The sequence below is a fragment of the Cervus canadensis genome, chromosome X (assembly GCF_019320065.1).
Source record: "Cervus canadensis isolate Bull #8, Minnesota chromosome X, ASM1932006v1, whole genome shotgun sequence".
NCBI classification, from domain to species: domain Eukaryota; kingdom Metazoa; phylum Chordata; class Mammalia; order Artiodactyla; family Cervidae; genus Cervus; species Cervus canadensis.
The window spans coordinates 12,893,548-12,912,617 of NC_057419.1; the positions used below are offsets into that span (position 1 = coordinate 12,893,548).

Here is a 19,070-nt window from a genome sequence, read left to right on the forward strand (position 1 = left end):
GTGTTGCCATGAAGACACCTAGTTCCACCTGAAGTTAACTCTTCTCAAACCCTGAGCTAACCAATGAGTTTTGCTTATGGAAATATTTATTTTAAGCTCTGTTAATGAACCCTAGACTCTGTCTTCAAGGTGATTCTGCCTAAGACTCAGAAGGACTTGACAAACCAGCGTTTTACTCATGTAAATGATCTCTTAAGCTATGTTAGTGAGACTACATTTGCTTAGATACCTGCCTTTCTTCAAGATTCATATAAAATCATTTTATAGCCTGGGATGAGTCACTTTGTGCCAATGTGATCTCAATGCATGTTGTGAGTGAGGGGCCTGTTGCCAGTCTCTGAGTTTTGAGACACTGCCTTTCTCCAATTAGCAGACTGCTAGTAGCTATATAACATCCAGTTAAACACGAGCAGGGCAATACTCTTTCTGCCCCTTTCTGATGCCTGTATCAGAAGCTTTCTCTATCTCTTTTATACTTTAATAAAACTTTACTACACAAAAGCTTTGAGCAATCAAGCCTTGTCACTGGCCCCAAATTGAATTCATCTCCTCTGAAGGCCAAGAATCCCAGAGTCTTTCTTGGCTCAGCAACAGCCTTTAAATAGTATAACCAAAGTCTTTGACTGTGTGGATCACAACAAACTGGAATATTCTTAAAGAGATGGAAATATCAGAGTACCTTACCTGCTTCCTGAGAAATCTGTATGCAGGTCAGGAACCAAATGTGGAACAACAGACTGGTTCCAAATTGGGAAAGGAGTACATCAAGGCTCTATATTGTCACCCTGCTTATTTATTATTTGCAGAGTACATCATGCAAAATGCCAAGATGGATGAAGCACAAGCTGGAATAAAGATTGACAGAAGAAATATCAATAACCTCAGTTATGCAGATGACACCACCATTATGGCAGAAAGTGAAGAACTAAAGAGCCTCTTGAAGAATTGAGAGATGAGAGTGAAAAGTTTGGCTTAAAACTCAACATTCAAAAAACAAAGATTATGGCATCTGGTCCCACCACTTCATGGCAAATAGAAGTGGAGACAATGGAAACAGTGAGAGACCTTATTTTCTTGGGCTTCAAAATCACTGCAGATGGTGACTGCAGCCATGAAATTTAAAGATGCTTGCTCTTTGAAAGAAAAGCTATGATCAAGATAGACAGGATATTAAAAAGCAGAGACATTACTTTGCTGACAAAGGTCCATTAGTCAAAGCAATGTTTTTTCCAGTAGTTGTGTATGAATGTTGGACCATAAAGAAAGCTGAGTGCCAAAGAACTGAACCTTTTGAACTATGGTGTTGGAGAAGACTCTTTGAGAGTGTCTTTTGGACTGCAAGGATATTAAACCAGTCAGTCCTAAAGGAATCAGTCCTGAATATTAATTAGAAGGACTGATGCTAAAGCTGAAGCTCCAATAATCCGGCTACCTGATGCAAAGAGCTGACTCATTAGAAAAGACTTTTGAGGCTGGGAAAGATTGAAGGCAGGAGAAGGGGACGACAGGGGACAAAATGGTTGTATGGCATCACCGAGTCAATGGACATGAGTTTGAGCAAGCTCTGGGAAATGGTGAAGACAGGGAAACCTTGTGTGCTACAGCCCATGGGGTTACAAAGAGTTAGACACAACCTAGCAACTGAACAACAAAAAATTCAACAAATTTAAAATTTTTCTTAAAGGGCCAATGGGGTAGGTTGGTAGGAGAGGTGCTTTAGTTTCAGACTTCTGTCACTGTGAGTATTTTGTGTAGAAAAAACAAATCTGAAGAATTTATTTTGAGGCATTTAAAAATTTTAAGTATTCATTGATAACAAGGAATAACTTAATATTCTTTAAGCAAGGGAATCATTTTGTTAGGATGAAGGGACAAGATGTTCCTTTATAACCATTTAAAAAGATTAAAAAGGGGAAAAGGATACATAAACCTTATACAGAACAATTTCACTAATTATGGTGTCCAGTAATACGGTGGAATGAATTCCTCATTTTCTCGTTGTTGTTGCTCAGTTGTTTCCAACTGCAACATCATGGACCTCAGCATGCCAGGCTTCCCTGTCCTTTACCATCTCTATTTCTCCATATAATGGAAATTTTTACATGACATAAGTATAATACCATAACATAGAAAATAAATCAGTTTTTAGCAATAGTTGAGGAGGGAAATGTAAGAATCTCAGAAACTATTATTTCCATACACTAGATTTATAGTACTGTGATTAGGCAATAATTAAAATAAAAACTGGCAGGTTGGAAAGAGTTTTTGTGAAATTCCTTAACTGACTCAAATCAGACACAGATTACAACTGCAGTAAATGCTTTACTACTTTCTGCCAAAAACTGTATTGCCATGGTCTCGAGTCCTTGGAAATTCGATTAAGCATCGTGGTAAGATTTCCCATAAACTTTTGGTAATGTTGGATTTTTAAGGTCAATGCAAATTGGAATCTACATTCCTGATATTTCAGGATGCACTTGGCTATCCAGGGGTAATTTGTAAGAGAGAAAAAACCACCCACTTAAGAACAGCACAAAGGCAGCTAGACACGCCACTATAACAGTGTTGCCAATTTGCTGAGCATGTGGCTTGAAGGGTAAATTGAAAGATGGTGGGAAGACAATACCCTCTTCATTCATCACAGAGTGGTAATTCCAGATGAGAGCAACTGAGATACAGATACCAGCAGCTATGTTGAGAATTCCTGAAATGACAAATGCTTTGTAGGTAGTATTCTTCTCAAGAATTCCCATGGACACATTTTTAAGTGCAAAAGTAACAGAGGCTTTCCCCAAGAGTCCTAGAATGCTGGCCATCAGTAAGAGGTTTTGAGAAACACGGATATCAAGAGGTAGGTAAGTATCATGGTAGCTGTAACTGTGACATGAGGTTGCTGTGGTGATGTTGGTATGACGGAAGACACAGACTCTCCACATTCCCATGCAGGCCAGACCAGAGAACTGTGAGGCGTTGTCCAGATACCATACTCGCCACTCCACGAAGCCCATGGCAGTGGTGCCAAGGATCCATCCAACAGTGGCTACTGCAAAACCTACCATTTGGCAATTGGCGCTATTGATGAGCAAGGGCATGGTAGAGTACCCAAGGGAACTGCAAACAAACATAGGACATCATGAGTTTGGAAATTTGGGCCTAGAACAACACACTCAACCCGGTATCTCCATTCTCCTCCCCTACTTTTACACTGCTGTGGATAAGCAGCGCTGTATTTGACATGCAAGTACTATTATTTCTCACCAGCGACTTTTGACCTTCAAGCTCTGCATTGGGGACCACAGGCCAAGCAAATTTCCTGAAGGACCATCTGGGAATATTTACTAAAAGACTTAAAATGTGCACACTTTCAAACAGACAGTTCTACTTTGGAGCATTTGTCCAAAGATGTAACTTAAGATTGATCACAAACATTTACTCAAAAAAACAGTCAACACAGCCTCTTTGTAATATTGAAAAGTGGGAAAAAATTTCAGTAGCAACAAGTAATTTATGCACATTCCATACAAGAGTCCTATATGGCAGCATTAAGAACAGACTAGACTCGTATGAGGTGCAATATTTTGTGTTTTGACTCTTCTCAAGGTTCATCCATGTTGTAACATGTATGAGTACTTGGTTGCTTTAACTGAGGTAGAGGGGTTAGGCATTCTGAAAGCTATTCTATTGTGAACAATCAGTTACGTGTAGGAAGGAGTACATAATCTAATGCAGAATTCAATGAGTTATGAAGGGGCCCATACTCACACAGTACTGCACTGGAAGGCAAAGTCCTAATCACAGGACCACCAGGGAACTCCCTAAATTGTTTTTTCAATTTGATATATAGACAATTATTTTCCAAAAAAAAAAAAAAAGCAAGAAAGATCTTTATGAACGCACATCCATCAGGAACACTGCCCATAACAGGCGACTGCAGGTAATACCCAGGCAGAATCTCTCACACTGTTCCTCTCCCACCTAGGACCCCCTTAATGCCCTCCATTGAATCCTTGCTCCTGCCTCACCATTGATTTCTGTGAATGTTCCATTTAAATTGCTTAAGACTTTTTTCTTTGATTGTGTGCTGCTTTCAAAAGCCTTTATTAAATATAATACAGCTTCTGTTCTGGGTATTTTGGCCATGAGGCATATGGCCAAAGAACTGAGACAATTGAACTGGGTGCACTTAACTCACTACTGGTTGCTGGAGCAGGTAGGCTGCTAGGAAGGATTTGAATGTTCAGGTAATTGAACATTTTAAACAGAAAACATTCAAGTATGGTAAGGAGGTGGCATGCCACCTCAGCTTGCAGACTTAGAAGCTGGCTCAAACTGCTGTCCCAGGGCAATCAAAGCCCACCCAGCACCCACAGTACATTCACGAGAATAATGTTTTGAAGGACATGAAGATTAATGAGAGGAAAGTCATGGGCTTGTTTGCTATGCAAATATCTTTGGAGTTTTGATATATATTCTGTTTACAAATATATAAAGGGAAATATCTTAATTTTCACAGAAGTATGAACATTTCTACACTAACATCTGCAACTTAAGTGTTTTTCAGCAAGGTATTTTGAATAGCTTTCCTTACAAGTGCACACTTTTCTCTGTTTTCAACATTTCCATCACACACAACATCATCTTTTCCACAGCTTTAACTTTTTGTCCGAAACATCCATTACTTTTCTTAATTGATTGATGATTGGTTTACGATATTAGTTTGATTTCTGTCATACATCAACATGAATTAAATTAACATGAATTAACCGTGGGTGTACATATGTCCCCTCCCTCTTAAGTCTCCCTCCCACCTACCCCCCAGCCCCACCCCTTTAGGTTATTATAGAACCCCAGTTTGAGTTCCAAGTCTTACAGCAAAGTTAATCCATCAATTCATTGAAAACAGGGAGAGAAACAGAACAGCAGAAACTTACGTCTCTTAGTTGAGCAGTTAACTGGTAATTCCTGGCAGAACAGAAGAAGAGGGAGCCATTAAATGAGAAGTTGGAAGAGCAGGGAGATTTTGTAATAATGCACAATCTTAAAAAGGTAGTTAGTGCCAGTGAACTGTACATTAAAAAATGGTTAAAATAGTCAGCTTTTATCTTATGTGTATTTACCACAGTAAGAGAAAAGAAAATTGAGACTTTCGAGGAGATTCTGTTAAGGCAGGTTGAATCTTTTATTATTTATTAGAGATTAAAATTGAGGAATTTTAAATTATTAGTTCATATAATACACTACCTCATGTTAACATAGTGATTTTTATAGAGTTAACTATTTCCCAAAGCAAAATTTAGAGGGCATTGTTTTTAGCATCAAATATCATGGAACCTCTCATACAGGAGATGGTGATCAAGCCCATCCCCAAGAAAAATAAATGCAAAAAGGCAAAATGGCTGTCTGAGAAGGCCTAACAAATAGCTGAGAAAAGAAGAGAAGCTAAAGGCAGAGGAGAAAAGGAAAGATATACCCATTTGAATGTAGAGTTCCAAAGAATAGCAAGGAGATATAAGAAACCCTTCCTCAGTGATCGGTGCAAATAGGTAGAGGAGAAACAAAAGAATGAGAAAGACTCCACTGTATACTTGTGAAAGAATAAAAGTGAGCAAGGTACATAGTGTTTTAGTGTCACCATGGTTAAGTTTTTTTTTTTTTTTAAAGCAGTTTTGCTCTTGTGGAAACCAACTACACACTGGATAGTCTTGAAAAGTTTCACTTCTGTAGGGTTTATATTTATCGACTCCATTTCCCTTCTAAAGAACTACTAAGTATTCTTATCCTCATTTTATAGGTGGAAGAACTCAGGACAGAGGCTCAGTAACTTGCCTGAAGTTACATGGGAAGTGGCTTCAGAGTACATCATCCTACCTCATGTTTTAGGGGCAAGATGGCAGGAAGCTCAAAGAGCTATCTGGAAAAGGAAAAGCATCCAGGAAGAGGAGGAAACTAGGGCAACACTTCCCGACTATGGATTCAGTCCGTTGCTCAGGGTAAGTGAAAACGGCAGAGATTTTGAAAGCTCCAGGATAGTTCCAGTGTGCAACTAGGGTGTGAAAACTACTGAATAAGGCAAAAAAAGACCTTTTGAGAAACAGAGTGATGGTAGAAGAAATGTGATCTCAGGTGCCTTCTGTTGGAGTGAGGGATGTTGTCAGAGACTCTTGCAATGGGTGCAATGGGGAGACAAAGTACCATCCACTGTGCCATCGGCCAAACTAAGAATGGCCTGGTCAGTCTTTAGGATGGATGTGCTTATCCTAGGAAAGGCCACCAGAACTAGCGGTAATCAGGCTGTGAGTGTCTCCTTTTGGGAGACCAATAAGGCCAGCTCTCAAGGTGACTGTCACACAATGGGAATGAGGCAAAGTTACAGAAATCTCTGGTTATAGATTCAGCTCCAAGTCCCCATCATATTCACAAGACATCAGTCAGCTGTTACCATAATACTGAAGGATGACAATGTGAGTAGGCAAGCAGAAAGTTGGAGTCTTTATGCATCATACACAATCTACAGGACACAAATACTCCCCTTGTATTTTCCCTTTGATTATTACAACTTCACTATCTCTTCAGTACAATAATACATGAAAAACTTGAAATCTGTTTGCTCCCAGAAATACTCAGAGGACTCTGTTTTTCTCCAACAAGCTGATTCAAGGATGAAGGCAGACAAGAGATGCCCTCAAAATCCTAGCCTGGGCCAGAGAAGCCGCTTAATCAATATTTGTAGAATGAAAAGTTAAACAGGAGGGACACAAAGGATGCTTTTTACAGGTTCAGTTCTAGTTATATTAACTACCACATATATCTTTCTATCTTCCATATCTGTATCAGAGTTTCCTGCTTATTACTTAACTCAACCTGCTTAAAAGGTCTTACATTCAGTGAAATGATCCTTCACACTCAGCAGAATTGCTGTTACACAAACAGAAAACAGCAACTGTTGGCCACAATGTGGAGAAACCAGAACCTTTGTGCTTTTCTGGTAGGACTATAAGCTGGTACAACTGCTGTAAAAAATGGTATATTGATTCCTTAAAACCAAGACTTGCCATGTGATTCAGGAATTTCTTTTCTGGATAGACATATTTGTTGTTGTTCATTCAGTAAGTCAAATCTAACTCCTTGGGACTCCACAGACTGCAGCACACCAGGCTCCTCTATAATTTTCTACCTCCCTGAGTTTACTTAAACTCATGTCCATTGAGTTGTTGATATTATCTAACCATCTCATCTTCTGTCACCCACTTTTTCTTTTACCTCCAATCTCTACAGCATACCCCAAAGTAAAAGGAGTGATTCAGATAGTGGTATACTCATGTTTCAACAGCATTATTCACAATAGTAAGATGTGCAAGTGACCCAATTTTCCACCCACAGATGAATGGATAGACACCATGTGGTCAATCCATATAACAGGGCATTTCTCAGTTTTCGAATGGAAGGAAACTTAGACACAATTTACAAAAAGGATGAACCTTGAGGACTAATTATGCTGAGGTAAATAAGCCAGGTAGAGAGAGACAAATACTGAATGATTTCACTTTTTGTAGGACCCAGACTAGTCCAATTCACAGACACAGAAAATAAAAGAGCAGTGACCAGGGCTGGGGTGGGGGGAACTCGTTCAATAGTGAGTTTCAGTTAGCTTCAGTCTGAGGAGATGAAAAAGTTCTGAGGATTGTTGGTGATATGGTTTCACAAGTGTTAATATCCTTAATGCCACAGAACAGTATGCTTATAGATGTTAAAATTATGTATCTCTTGTCTATTTACCACACCAAAACATACACAATAACGAAGTCAGAACACCAACTAACCAGTCTCCAAGGGATAAGCATTTGGTGAGGAGGGTGGCTAGTTCAAAGGGCAGCTCCTCCCTATGGGCGGATGTCCCCCACTTACACACTCTGCTCTCCGCTCCTGGGCTCCTCACTCTGAGCACACAACGGCTTTGGGCCACACTGTCAGTTAGTCTGGCCTGCAAGGCCACAGCTCTCTCCTTGGACTTGCGCAGTCACCGAATTCCGTATCCACTTATACACACCTCCAGCATTCTCAGTTGCTAGGTCACGGACGCCATGGTGGCATGCCTCTTCACCTGCTCTCCTGTGTCTCCCGGCGCTATGCCAGAGGGGAGTACGTTTCCTCCAAAGATCCTAACAGTTCCCTTTTAAGATCTGTGTGACTGCTTCAGGCATGTCTGCTCATTCCTTTCCCTTGTGCCCCAGACATGGTAGCTAACCCATCTCACCTGGAGTTAATTACATTTTTTCTTAAAGCGATGGCAACCTACAGACGCAGGTGTTAGCAGCTGTGGTGTTCACACAAAGGGGACTGAGTCGGGACAGACCAACGACAAGAAACACATTAGGAAACATACCCTTAGTTCACGGGAAACTACCCCTTTCCTGTTGAATCTTGGGTCACAGATGTTCCATGGGAGTATGGCGGTACGGACTAGATAAGGTAGCTGCTAGTTAGGGGAGAGCTTCAGATGGGACTTCTGTAAGAAATGAGACATCATGTCAATGAGCCAGCAGTGAGGACTACATTTCACACACAAGCCGAAACTCCACTGGAATCCTCTGTGCACAACTTTTCTGTAACAAATTTATCCCAAGGAAATGAGCACAGAAATTACAAACACCTCAGTGAAACACACATACCCAATGAGCTTTATAACTGAACTCACAATGGGGACAAACAGGGATAAGAAAACCCAGGCAGAGAATATGTACAGTAAACCATTTTATAAACTTAACAATGGGACATAACACAACAATTCCACATTAGGAAGAATAAAGAAGAAAAAACTCCCTAGTGCTGCTAAGTAAAAAGCCGATTTCAAAAACACATAGTTAAAAATGCTGGAGAGGCTGTGGAGAAAAGGGTATCCTCCAACCCTGCTGGGGGAAATGTAAATTTGTGCAGCCACTATGGAGAACAGCAAAGAAGTTTCTCAAAAAACTAAATGCAGAATTACTATATGACCTAGCATCCCACTCCTGGGAATATACCCAGACAAAACTGTAATTCAAAAAGATACATGCACCCCTGTGTTCACAGCAGAACTACACACAGCAGCCAAGACATGGAAAGAACCTAAAGTCCGGTGAGAGGTGAATGGACAAAGATGACTTGGTGCTTATTTAATGGAATACTACCCAGCCATGAAAGAAAAAGAATGAAACAATGCAACAGTGTGGATGGACCTAGAGATTATCAAGGGCTTCTCAGGGGGCTCAGTGGTAAAGAATCCGCCTGCAATGCAGGAGACCCGGGTTTGATCCCTGGGTTGGGAAGATCCCCTGGAGAAGGGACTGGCTACCTACTCCAGGATTCGTGCCTGGGAAAGGCCATGGACAGAGAAGCCCGGTGGGCTACAGAGCATGGGGCTGCAAGAGCCGGACATGACTCAGTGACTATGCAACAACAAAGAGACTATCATGCTAAGTGAAACAAGTCAGACAGAAAAAGACAAATACCATACCCTATCACTTATATATGGAAGCCAGTTAGGCTCACTTGCTAGTTGTGTCCGACTCTTTGCGACCTGATGGACCGAATCATGCTAGGCTTCCCTGTCCATCACCAACTCCTGGAGCTTGCTCAAACTAATGTTCATTAAGTCGGTGATGCCATCCAACCATCTCATCCTCTGTCGTGCCCTTCTCCTCCTGCCTTGATCTCCTTCCAATCCAAATGACTCTCAAGAGTCATTTCCAACACCATAGTTCAAAAGCATCAATTCTTTGGTGCTCAGCTTTCTTTATAATCCAACTCTCACATCCGTACATGACTACTGGAAAAACTACAGCTTTGACTAGATGGACCTTTGTCAGCAAAGTAAAGCCTCTGCTTTTTAATATGCTGTCTAGGTTGATGATAGCTTTTCTTCCAAGGAGCAAGCGTCTTTTAATTTCATGGCTGCAGTCACCGTCTGCAGTGATTTTGGAGCACAAGAAAATAAAGTTTCTCACTGTCTCCACAGTTTCCCCAACTATTTGCCATAAAGTGATGGGACCGGATGCCATGATCTTAGTTTTTTGAATGTTGAGTTTTTTAAGCCAGCTTTTTCCCTATCCTCTTTCAATTCCATCAAGAGGCTCTTTAGTTCCTCTTCACCTCTCCCGTAAGGGTGGTGTCATCTGCATATCTGGGGTGGAAGCCAGAATACGGCAGGAATGATCATACCTGTAAAACAAAGACTCATACAGAACAGATTTGTGGTTGCCAAGGGGGAGGGTGGAATGATGGACTCTGTGCAGGCGCTTGGTAGATACAAACTACTATGTTTAGAATAAACAACAAGGTCCTACTGCAGAATGCATGGAGCTATATTCAGTATCCTGTGACAAAGCGTAAAAGGCTATAAAGCAAGAATGTCTCTGTGTGTATCACTGAGTCAGTTTGCTATACAGCAGAGATGGGCACCACATTTTAAAGCAACTAGACTTCAACTTAAAAAAAAAAAAAGACAAAAATATGTAATTAGGAATCTTGTTTCTTTAAAAAAAAAAAAAAAAGGAAAATGGAGAGATGTGAGGGGAGGGCTGGGATACACCAACACCTTACCTGACTCGGCATGGTAGGTCCCCGAGAGCCTCGGCATCCTGTCCTGTACAGGGAAGGAAGGACTCGGGCAAAGAAACAGGAGAAGGGAGTACCTGTGAAGGGCCCCATCCCAAATAAAAATTCACCTCCTAGGTCTGAGTAGTTCTTACTACGACGACTCTCTCAGGCTTCCCTGGTGGCTCAGTGGTAAAGAATCCACTGATATGGGCGACAGAGTTCGCCCCCTGATCTGGGAAGATGTCACTACGACTGAGGCCCACGTGTGAGAAGCCTGCACACCACATCTAGAGAAAAGCCCGAGCAGCGAGCAAGACCCAAGAGTAGCCAAAATTCAACAAGCAAAGTTATTTAAAAAAAAAAAAAAAAAGGAAGAATGCCTTTCTCTCAACTGATTGACCTCCGGGTCCCACCAACCTGCTCCGAAAACAGAAGCGTCTGTCCACTGCTGACCGGGAGCAGCTGCTATCTGTCCTCCGGTGGTTCCGACAGGGGCGTCTGGGTGCAGAGAACGCTTTTCCTCCAGACCCAGGCTGCAGTGACAGCACCAGAGTTGTGAACGCCTCCCTCTGTGCGGTACTCCCCTGAGCCGGCACGGCTTCCAAGCAGGTTGACGTTATCAGCTCGCTTGCTCTCCCTACGGCTGCAAAGGAGGAAGCCGAGGGGTGCAGAGGCTAGCGCCTGCTCACAGCCATACAACCTTCAAGTGACAGAGGTGGCTTGGCTCCAGGAACCTGGCTTCGGGTCCTGGATCGCAGGGCGCTACTCCGCATAAGCACCCCGCATGGGAGATGACGGGGCTCCACCGATGGCCCCAGGGCTTCACAGCTCCCTGCAGTCACCGGGTGGAACACGCCACACCTTCTGGATTCCAGGTTGGGCTGCGGGACTTGCTGCAGCAATGGAACTCAGCAGGTGCTAGTGGAAGGTTAGCAGGTGCGCCATAACCACACCCAGGGCAAGCACCTATGTGACTGAGCTTGTTCTCCGATCATGTGCCATGGACGTGCCCAGGCCAAAGGCAAGATGACAGGCACGTGGATCTACAAATTCCTCCTCTAAGGAAGTACTTCTCCCTGCACCCTGCTGCAATTTTATAGTGGTTGTTACACAGGATGGCTGTAGCAACAGCTGACTGATACAACCTGTGTCCCTGATGTTTTCCTGGCTGCAGACGGACTGGCCTGACCTCGTCAGGCAGAAACAGTCAAACACCTGTGTATACAGATTCAACCCCACGATCTACAGTGGCTGAAGGATCTGACATACGGGAAGGACGTTCCAATTCTTAAAAAAGATGCAAGACAAAGACACGCTCCATTCACTGAAAGATATCATTTATTTTATTAAGGTCAAGCAGGATGATCTGTTGAGAGGTAAGTGTTAAGTGTTGAGCATGAAATCGGTACAAATCTTCCACGGTGGAAGGCATGATCAAAGTATCCGGCAAGGCCCCTGACTGCAACCTCAAGATACAGAGAGCACGTCTCAGCTGAGTGATGACCCGGGGTGAGCCATCAGCCACCACCCAGGAATGCCATAGGAGAAAGGTTAGCACCAGATTGTATGTGCAGTAATATAGTTATATACAAAGTTGTGCACACTGACTCACTGCAATCTTTGGGTCCCCGCCAACCAGACATTTATGAGGCAGATGGAGAAACAGACAGGACCGTTGTGATTCTATGGGCTTCGTTTAAAGGATACCAGAGCCCTGTGTATTGCTGTGTAGAAGACAATGTTCTCAAAAGACACCGAAAAGCTGGATACAGGCATAAACTCTATTTTCACATTTTACAGACGTATCATCAAAATGATCACAATACTGTATGAGAAGGGCAAGATTCACAGATAAAAGCTTTCTGAAAATCAAAACACACTGACATCACTGTGGTTGTCGCCCCAAGGGAGAAAGGCGGGGCGGGGGATCCGTGGACAGCCAGCTTTATCTTTTCCGCCGTGACCCATTTTCACAGCAAGTGACCGTAGCACGTGGGGAGGAGGACGACGCTTCACTGGCAGAAAAGGGGTTTTTCAAGTCAGGAACAGCTTAATTTCAGAAGAATAAAAAGTGCAGAAAAAGGCCCTTCTCTCTGGCATGGGTGGGCTGCCAAAGGAATGTTTATTGCCGGCATCACTGAAGCCTGCCAGGTCGGTTCCCACCAGGGCTGCGGAGATATCACCGGGGCCAGTCCAGCTTGTCCTCCTGGCTCTGTGGGTGTGGAGTAGTGTCCTTTAATATTAAAGACATTGTGTGCTTCTGTCTTTGGTAAGGCGCCGGTCACCGGTGACAAAGGGCTATCTCCCCATCTGTCAGAAAACTCGTTTCCCGGGCATAAGAGGAAACAAGGAGTAACATGATCTGACCTCTGAATATCACCCCGACATGAAGTTATCTTGGGGCTTATCCCACCATTATGCAGGCATCTCACCCAACTGGGACGGAACACAGACGATCAGGTTAAAAATCAGACCGTGAGAACCAAGCCACGAGGGGCTAAACACCTATATGCCCACTGACATGCATATAGCCTCTTTGGTGAACTGTCTATTTAAGTCTCTGGCTCATGTTTTAACTGGGCTGTCTGTTTTCATGCTGTTAACTTGGAAAGATCTTTATACGTTCTGGATGCAAATGCAGCACAGGGGATCTGCAAGATATCTTCTAGTCGTGACTCAGCCACTGGAAAACAACAGCCCGACAGTGTTTTCTAGTGAACAGACTCTCTCGACCACCTTGCAATATCAAACGACAAAACGGGCAACAGATGGTGGTCAACTCTGTGGCGGAGAAAGACAAGGTCTGGGAGTCGTATGGTCCACCTGGACCTCTGGAAAGCCAGAACCATGGGTTCTTAGAGGCGGCGGCCTTGACACTGCCAATAATTAATCCAGAGAAGCAAAAAGAGAGGAGCTGCCAATTATAATCCACGATCATATACACACCAAAGAAATGTTCTTGGGGGGGGGGGGCGGCGCGGGGGGAGCGCCGAGGGGAAAGTAAATGAGGAAAATATCTCAGGGGCCTTAAGGAAAAAATCAAAACAAAACTCGCAAGCACATATCTTCCAGACACACTTTCAGCCAAGTAATCTCACTTTGCAGGAAAAATACCATTTGCACGCGGGTGTCAATTCCAGAAGAACAAAAACCAGTATGTCCCTTCTGCCTGCGCCTTAAAGCATGTAGACTGTGCAAGTGGCGATTTCACCATGAGTGAACCCAGCGTGCTGAAAGCTCGTCATTTCACCGCTGGTCTTTAAACCGCATGGATAACTATTCTCTTTCTAACACATTAATAAATAATACTCATCCTCATGATTTTTTTTTTTTGCTGGGTCGGGGTTATCCTTAGAGGACAGACAGAACGAATGGCGCAACACTTCCGGACGCACGGGCGAACACAGCCGCCCGGCGCCTCCCGCGATCCACGAGACAGCTCGTGCACCAGGCGACTCCCCACCCCCGACCCACATGCACCTTCTTAAGAGACGCGATCGCTCCTGCCCGCGCGGAGGACAGGGTTCAGCGTCCGCACGCAAGGCTGGTGGAGACCACGGGGGTGACCCCAGTGCGTACGTGCGCAGGGCACACCCCAGCCCCGGCGCCTCCCGCGATCCACCGGACAGCTCATGCACCAGGCGACTCCCCACCCCCGACCCACATGCACCTTCTCTAGAGACGCGATGGTTCCTGCCCGCGCGGAGGACAGGGTTCAGCGTCTGCACGCAAGGCCGGTGGAGACCACGGGGGTGACCCCAGTGCGTACGCGCGCAGGGCGCACCCCAGCCCCGGCGCCACGTGGGGACGCTGCCGGGCCACCGCGGCAAAGGGGAGGGGGGAGCCGCTCTGCTCAGCATTCCAAAAGGGAACCTAAGAATTAAAGAACTCATCCCAAACGCACACATATAAGTTATTACTTTGCTGACCGCCACCTGGCAGTGAGAGGACACCCCCCCTCCCCCGACCCCCAGCGATAGGACGTAAATACAGGCTACGGTTTTCAGCGGCATCCACAGGACCGGAGCTGATGACTCCGCCAACCCCATCCGCGTCGTCCTCCTCCTCCGGGGAGGGCCGGGTGGGGTGGGGGCTGGGTGCGCCCTCATTTGCCTCTCTCCGGCTGCAGGCTGTCCAATAGGCACTTCAGCTGCTCCTCACCCAGGTGTATTTTGTCTTCCAACTCGCGCTGCTCCATGATGAGCGCCGACTTCATCTTGACGAAGTGCTCGTAGTCCGCCAGGCTCTCGGGGCCCAGGTAGCTGGCCAGGATGTCGAAGACGATGCCCTCCCGGCGGTCCAGGTTCTCCTTCAGCTCCCTGGCGTCCTCGTGCTGCTGGATCAGGACTCGCTGCTTCTCGAGGAGGGATTGCTGGACAGACAGAAGGCGCACAAGCCTGCTGGGGACCCGGTTGGGGGGTGCTGGCCAGCGCCTCCCACCGCCTGCGCAGGGAGGCGCCCGGATACACCCCAGCTCGAGGCACCTGGATACACCCCTGCAGGAGGCTCCCAGAGACACCCCCCCACCCCCCAACGAGGCGCCGGGATACACCCCGGCAAGAGGCACCAGGATACACCCGGAGGAACATGAGGGCCATCCGGGCCCAGAAAATTCCAAAACTTCGCGCGCAGGCAGTGAAGGACTCGCGGGTGGAGGGACCTGTGTGCGCCAAGGTGTTTCCGTGACAACGCGGCGGATGGGGGCAAAGTGGGCCAAAGCAGTGCATTTAAAGAGATCTCCGAGGGCAGGATTGCTAAACCCTTCTGGCACCAGTAGAGGCGGATGGTGAGAAGGACAACGGGTTGGAAGAAGAGAGATGGAGGCGGGGGAAGGCGGGGGAGGCGGGTCACATAGCTGCCCTGGCTCCTACTCTGGGGCACACAGACGCCCCCATTCCTAGATCAGGGCGCACACCTACCATCCCTCCCGTAACCTGCTGTGAAAACAAGACAGGGAGCAAGGAACGGCATTAAACAGTCTCCATGTGGCGGCTGGCGCACGCCAGGGAACGCCCCATCTTCAGTCCCAGTTTCCGACACCAGCAGAGTCTCCCGCTCCTCCACCACCTGGTAACCCCAAACCCAGTCGGAGTGTCACAGGGGTGGAGGGGCCCCGAGGAGAGGCCGGAGGCACAGGGCTGCTGCTTGGTGGGGGGGGGAGGCGGTGCGGTTTGTTGGGCTGAAATCAGAAATCGCTTCCCTGGTCCGGAGCCTGGGAAGTATCTGTGGTCTGCACCACCTTTCAGGGCCGCCTGCCCCCTGCTAAAGGACACCCTGACCTGCCAGTGTGAGTGAGAGGAGGATTAATTGCAATTCATTAATTCCAACCAAAAGACAAAGAGACCTCAGCTGATTCTCCAAACAGGGGCCACAGAGATCAGTTGGCATCCATGGAGACTACAAGCTCTGACTGGAGGGAGGGCGTCCTGTGTCCACGTCTCGCCCACGTGTACCACTTTCTATCTGGAAACACAGGGGAGCCTCCCACAGCCTGACGCTGCCTCTTTGCCCTCGATAGCGTGCCTGTCATCGACAGTTTCCCCCAACGCTGGTCACAGTGGAGGCCCGGCCCCTACGCTGAATCTGGAGGAGGCTGCAGGCCACCGCTGCCTCTGGTTCTAGGAAAGTGAAGCTTATCAAGCATGCCCAGGGAGGACCTAACATGGAAACCCTGAGGGATACAGGGCCCAGGAGGACCACAGGCATGGTCCCCGACGCTAACTAATAAGCCTGTGGATGGCATCACCGACTCAGCGGACATGAGTCTGAATGCATAAAATAATGCTAGCATGTTCTGGGCACCTGATGCCAAGAACTGACTCACCGGAAAAGACCCTCATGCTGGGAAAGATTGAAGGTGGGAGGAGAAGGGGGCAACAGAGGATGAGATGGTTGGATGGCATCACCAACTTGATGGACGTGAGTTTGAGTAAAACTCCGGGAGATGGTGATGGACAGGGAGGCCTGGTGTGCTGCAGTCCATGGGGTCGCAAAGAGTTGGACCCAACCAGGTGACTGAACAACGCGGGGAATCTCGGGGCGACCCCCCACTATGAGAAGGGAAAGAGAGAAGATCTTCTGCGACTAGGTGGACGGCCAGCCCAGCGAGGCTTCTGGGTGTTCACTCCACACCCCGTGGGGCCTCCCCCACCACCACCACCCGTCCCGCCTCCAGGGGAGTACCCGATCGCCCGGAGGCGTGCTGTCATCCAGGTTGTTGAGGGCATTCTCTACGCGGGCCAGGCGGCCGGAGAGCGACAGCAGGAGGTTCACCACCTTGTCGAGGTCCCCGATGAACATGCGGAACTTGTCAAACTCGTTGGGCTTGCACACAGCCTTGACCAGGGCCTCCACCTCGTCACCCAGCGCACTGTTGGCCTGCACGTCCTCCAGCAGGCTCTCCCGCGCCTCCCGCAGCACCTGCAGCTTGCGGCCGAGGCTCTCGATGAGCTCCTGCTGTGGGTACAGCGTGCGGGACTCAGTCACGGCCCCGCTGACCGGGGCGCCCCCCTGCACCCGCCCGCACCTCCCGGCCTGAGGGCCCATCAGCAGCTTGTTGCGCTGGCCACTAGGCCAGCATCGAAAAAATCTGCAAGCAATAAATGCTAGAGACGCTGTGGAGAAAAGGGAAACCCTCTTGTATTGTTTCAAAGTGTAAGTCACTCAGTTGTGTCCAATTCTTTGAGACCCCATGGACTATACAACCCATGGGATTCTCCAGGCCAGAATACTAGAGTGGGTAGCCTTTCCTGGCTCCAGGGGATCTTCTCAACCCAGGTCTCCTGCCTTGCAGGTGGATTTTTTTTTTTTTTACCAGCTGAGCCTCACAGGAAGCCCCCCTGCACTGTTAGTGGGAATGTAAATTGGTACAGCTGTTATGGACAACAGTATGGAGATTTCAGTTAAAAAAAAAAAACAAAAAAACCTAGGAATAAAACAACCATATGATCTAGCAAATCCCAGTACTGGACATATACCCTGGGGGAAAGTGTGACTGAAAAAGACACGAGTACCTCACTGTTCATTGAAGCACTATTTACAATAGCTAGCACACGGGAGAAGCAAATGGCAACCCACTGCAGTGTTCTTGCCTGGAGAATCCCGTGGACAGAGGAGCCTGGTGGGCTGCTGTCCATGGGGTCACACAGAGTCGGACACGACTGAAGAGACTTAGCATGCATGCATGCATTGCAGAAGGAAATGGCAGCCCACTCCAGTATTCTTGCCTGGAGAATCCCAGGGACGGCGGAGCCTGGTGGGCTGCTGTCTGTGGGCTCGCCCAGAGTCGGAGACCACTGAAGCGACTTAGCAGCAGCAGCACAAGGAAGCAACTTAGATGCCCATGGGCAGATGGATGGATAAAGAAGATGGGGTACATACACACAGTGGAAAATTACTCAGCCACGAAAAGGAACACATTTGGGTCACTTCTAATGAAGTGGATGAACCTAGAGCTTATTACACTGAGTGACGTAAATCAAAAAGAAAAAAAAAAAACAAATTTATTAACACATGTATGTGGAATCTAGAAAGATGATACTGAAGAACCTATTTGCTGGGCAGCAGTGGAGATGCAGACACAGAGGGAACAGATGGGTAGGGAAAGGATGGTGGGACTAATGGAGAAAGGAGCGTGGAAACACGTAAATCACAATATGGAAAAAGCCAGAAGGAATCTGCGGGATGACACGGGGAGTTCAACACTGCCATCCTACTCCTTCTTCCCACCACAAGCCTCCAACCCTCCTCCCTCCTTGTCCACACATCCCAGCCACTGGCCCTGACTTCCTTCTCTCCCCGAGTCCCTCCTTGTTCTGTCTACACCGCTCCCTGACCTCAAGTCCCTGACCGCATCTCCCAGCCCCCTTCCCCTTTATTTATGCGGCTGCATCTGGTAGTCGATGACCTTACATGCAAGCCCCCTCCTCCCTGTTCACACAGCTTCCAGACACTGGTCTACTCCCTCAATGGTGTAGTCCTCTTCCTCCTTGTCAATAGAGCTCCAGACACAAACCCACGCCCCCAACCCAATCTCATCTCTAATCATTCCTCCCTGTCCACAGACGTTCAGCCACAAGTCCCTGCCCTCCTCTGCAACCTTGCCCCATTCCTGTCCACACAGATCCAACCACTGATCCCTGAATATTCCCACCCCGATGATCCTCCTCCGTGTTCACACAGCTCCAGCCTCATCCCTCATGGCCTGTGAGTCTGTGTGCATGCTCAGTCACGCCCAACGAGTTGCCATCTAATAATGGGCTAGAACCCGCCAGGCTCCTCCGCCCACGGGATTTCCCAGGCCAGAATACCGGAGCCGGTTGCCACTTCCTACTCCAGGGGATCTTCCAGACCCGGGAATTGAACCTGCGCCTCCTGCACTGGCAGGCGGATTCTTTACCACTGAGCTGCCTGGGAACCCCCCCCCCCCCCGCCCCCGCCAGGTCTTTGTCTACATGGCTAAACTAGTGATCTCTGACCTCAACTACGATGCTCCT

The 19,070-nt window shown here is 47.1% G+C and overlaps 2 protein-coding genes across 6 annotated transcripts in view; both read right to left on the reverse strand.

Moving 5' to 3' along the window:
* Nucleotides 1–2,302: 2,302 nt before the first annotated feature.
* Nucleotides 2,303–9,251, reverse strand: CLDN34 (claudin 34). The gene is made up of 2 exons (XM_043457753.1): nucleotides 4,932–9,251; nucleotides 2,303–3,111 (listed from the first exon to the last, which is right to left on the reverse strand). Exon 2 carries the CDS (start codon nucleotides 3,090–3,092, stop codon nucleotides 2,451–2,453), a length of 642 nt encoding a protein of 213 aa, XP_043313688.1. The 5' UTR covers nucleotides 3,093–3,111; nucleotides 4,932–9,251; the 3' UTR covers nucleotides 2,303–2,450.
* Nucleotides 9,252–11,895: 2,644 nt separating this feature from the next.
* The window catches only part of SHROOM2 (shroom family member 2), a 60,016-nt gene continuing 52,841 nt past the window's right edge, over nucleotides 11,896–19,070 (reverse strand). For 4 of the 5 annotated variants that reach the window (XM_043457750.1, XM_043457748.1, XM_043457751.1 and 1 more), the window contains 2 exons: nucleotides 16,759–17,031; nucleotides 11,896–14,947 (listed from right to left, as the gene is read on the reverse strand). In XM_043457750.1, the coding sequence (XP_043313685.1) occupies nucleotides 14,681–14,947; nucleotides 16,759–17,031 (540 nt within the window). In that variant the 3' untranslated portion in view covers nucleotides 11,896–14,680. The remainder of the gene's footprint in view (nucleotides 14,948–16,758; nucleotides 17,032–19,070) is intronic. The other variant, XM_043457749.1, reaches the window with a different exon arrangement.

Excerpts from the sequence above, each read along its gene's own strand:
- CLDN34 (XM_043457753.1), bottom strand. The coding sequence starts at position 3,092 with ATGCCCTTGCTCATCAATAGCGCCAATTGCCAAATGGTAGGTTTTGCA.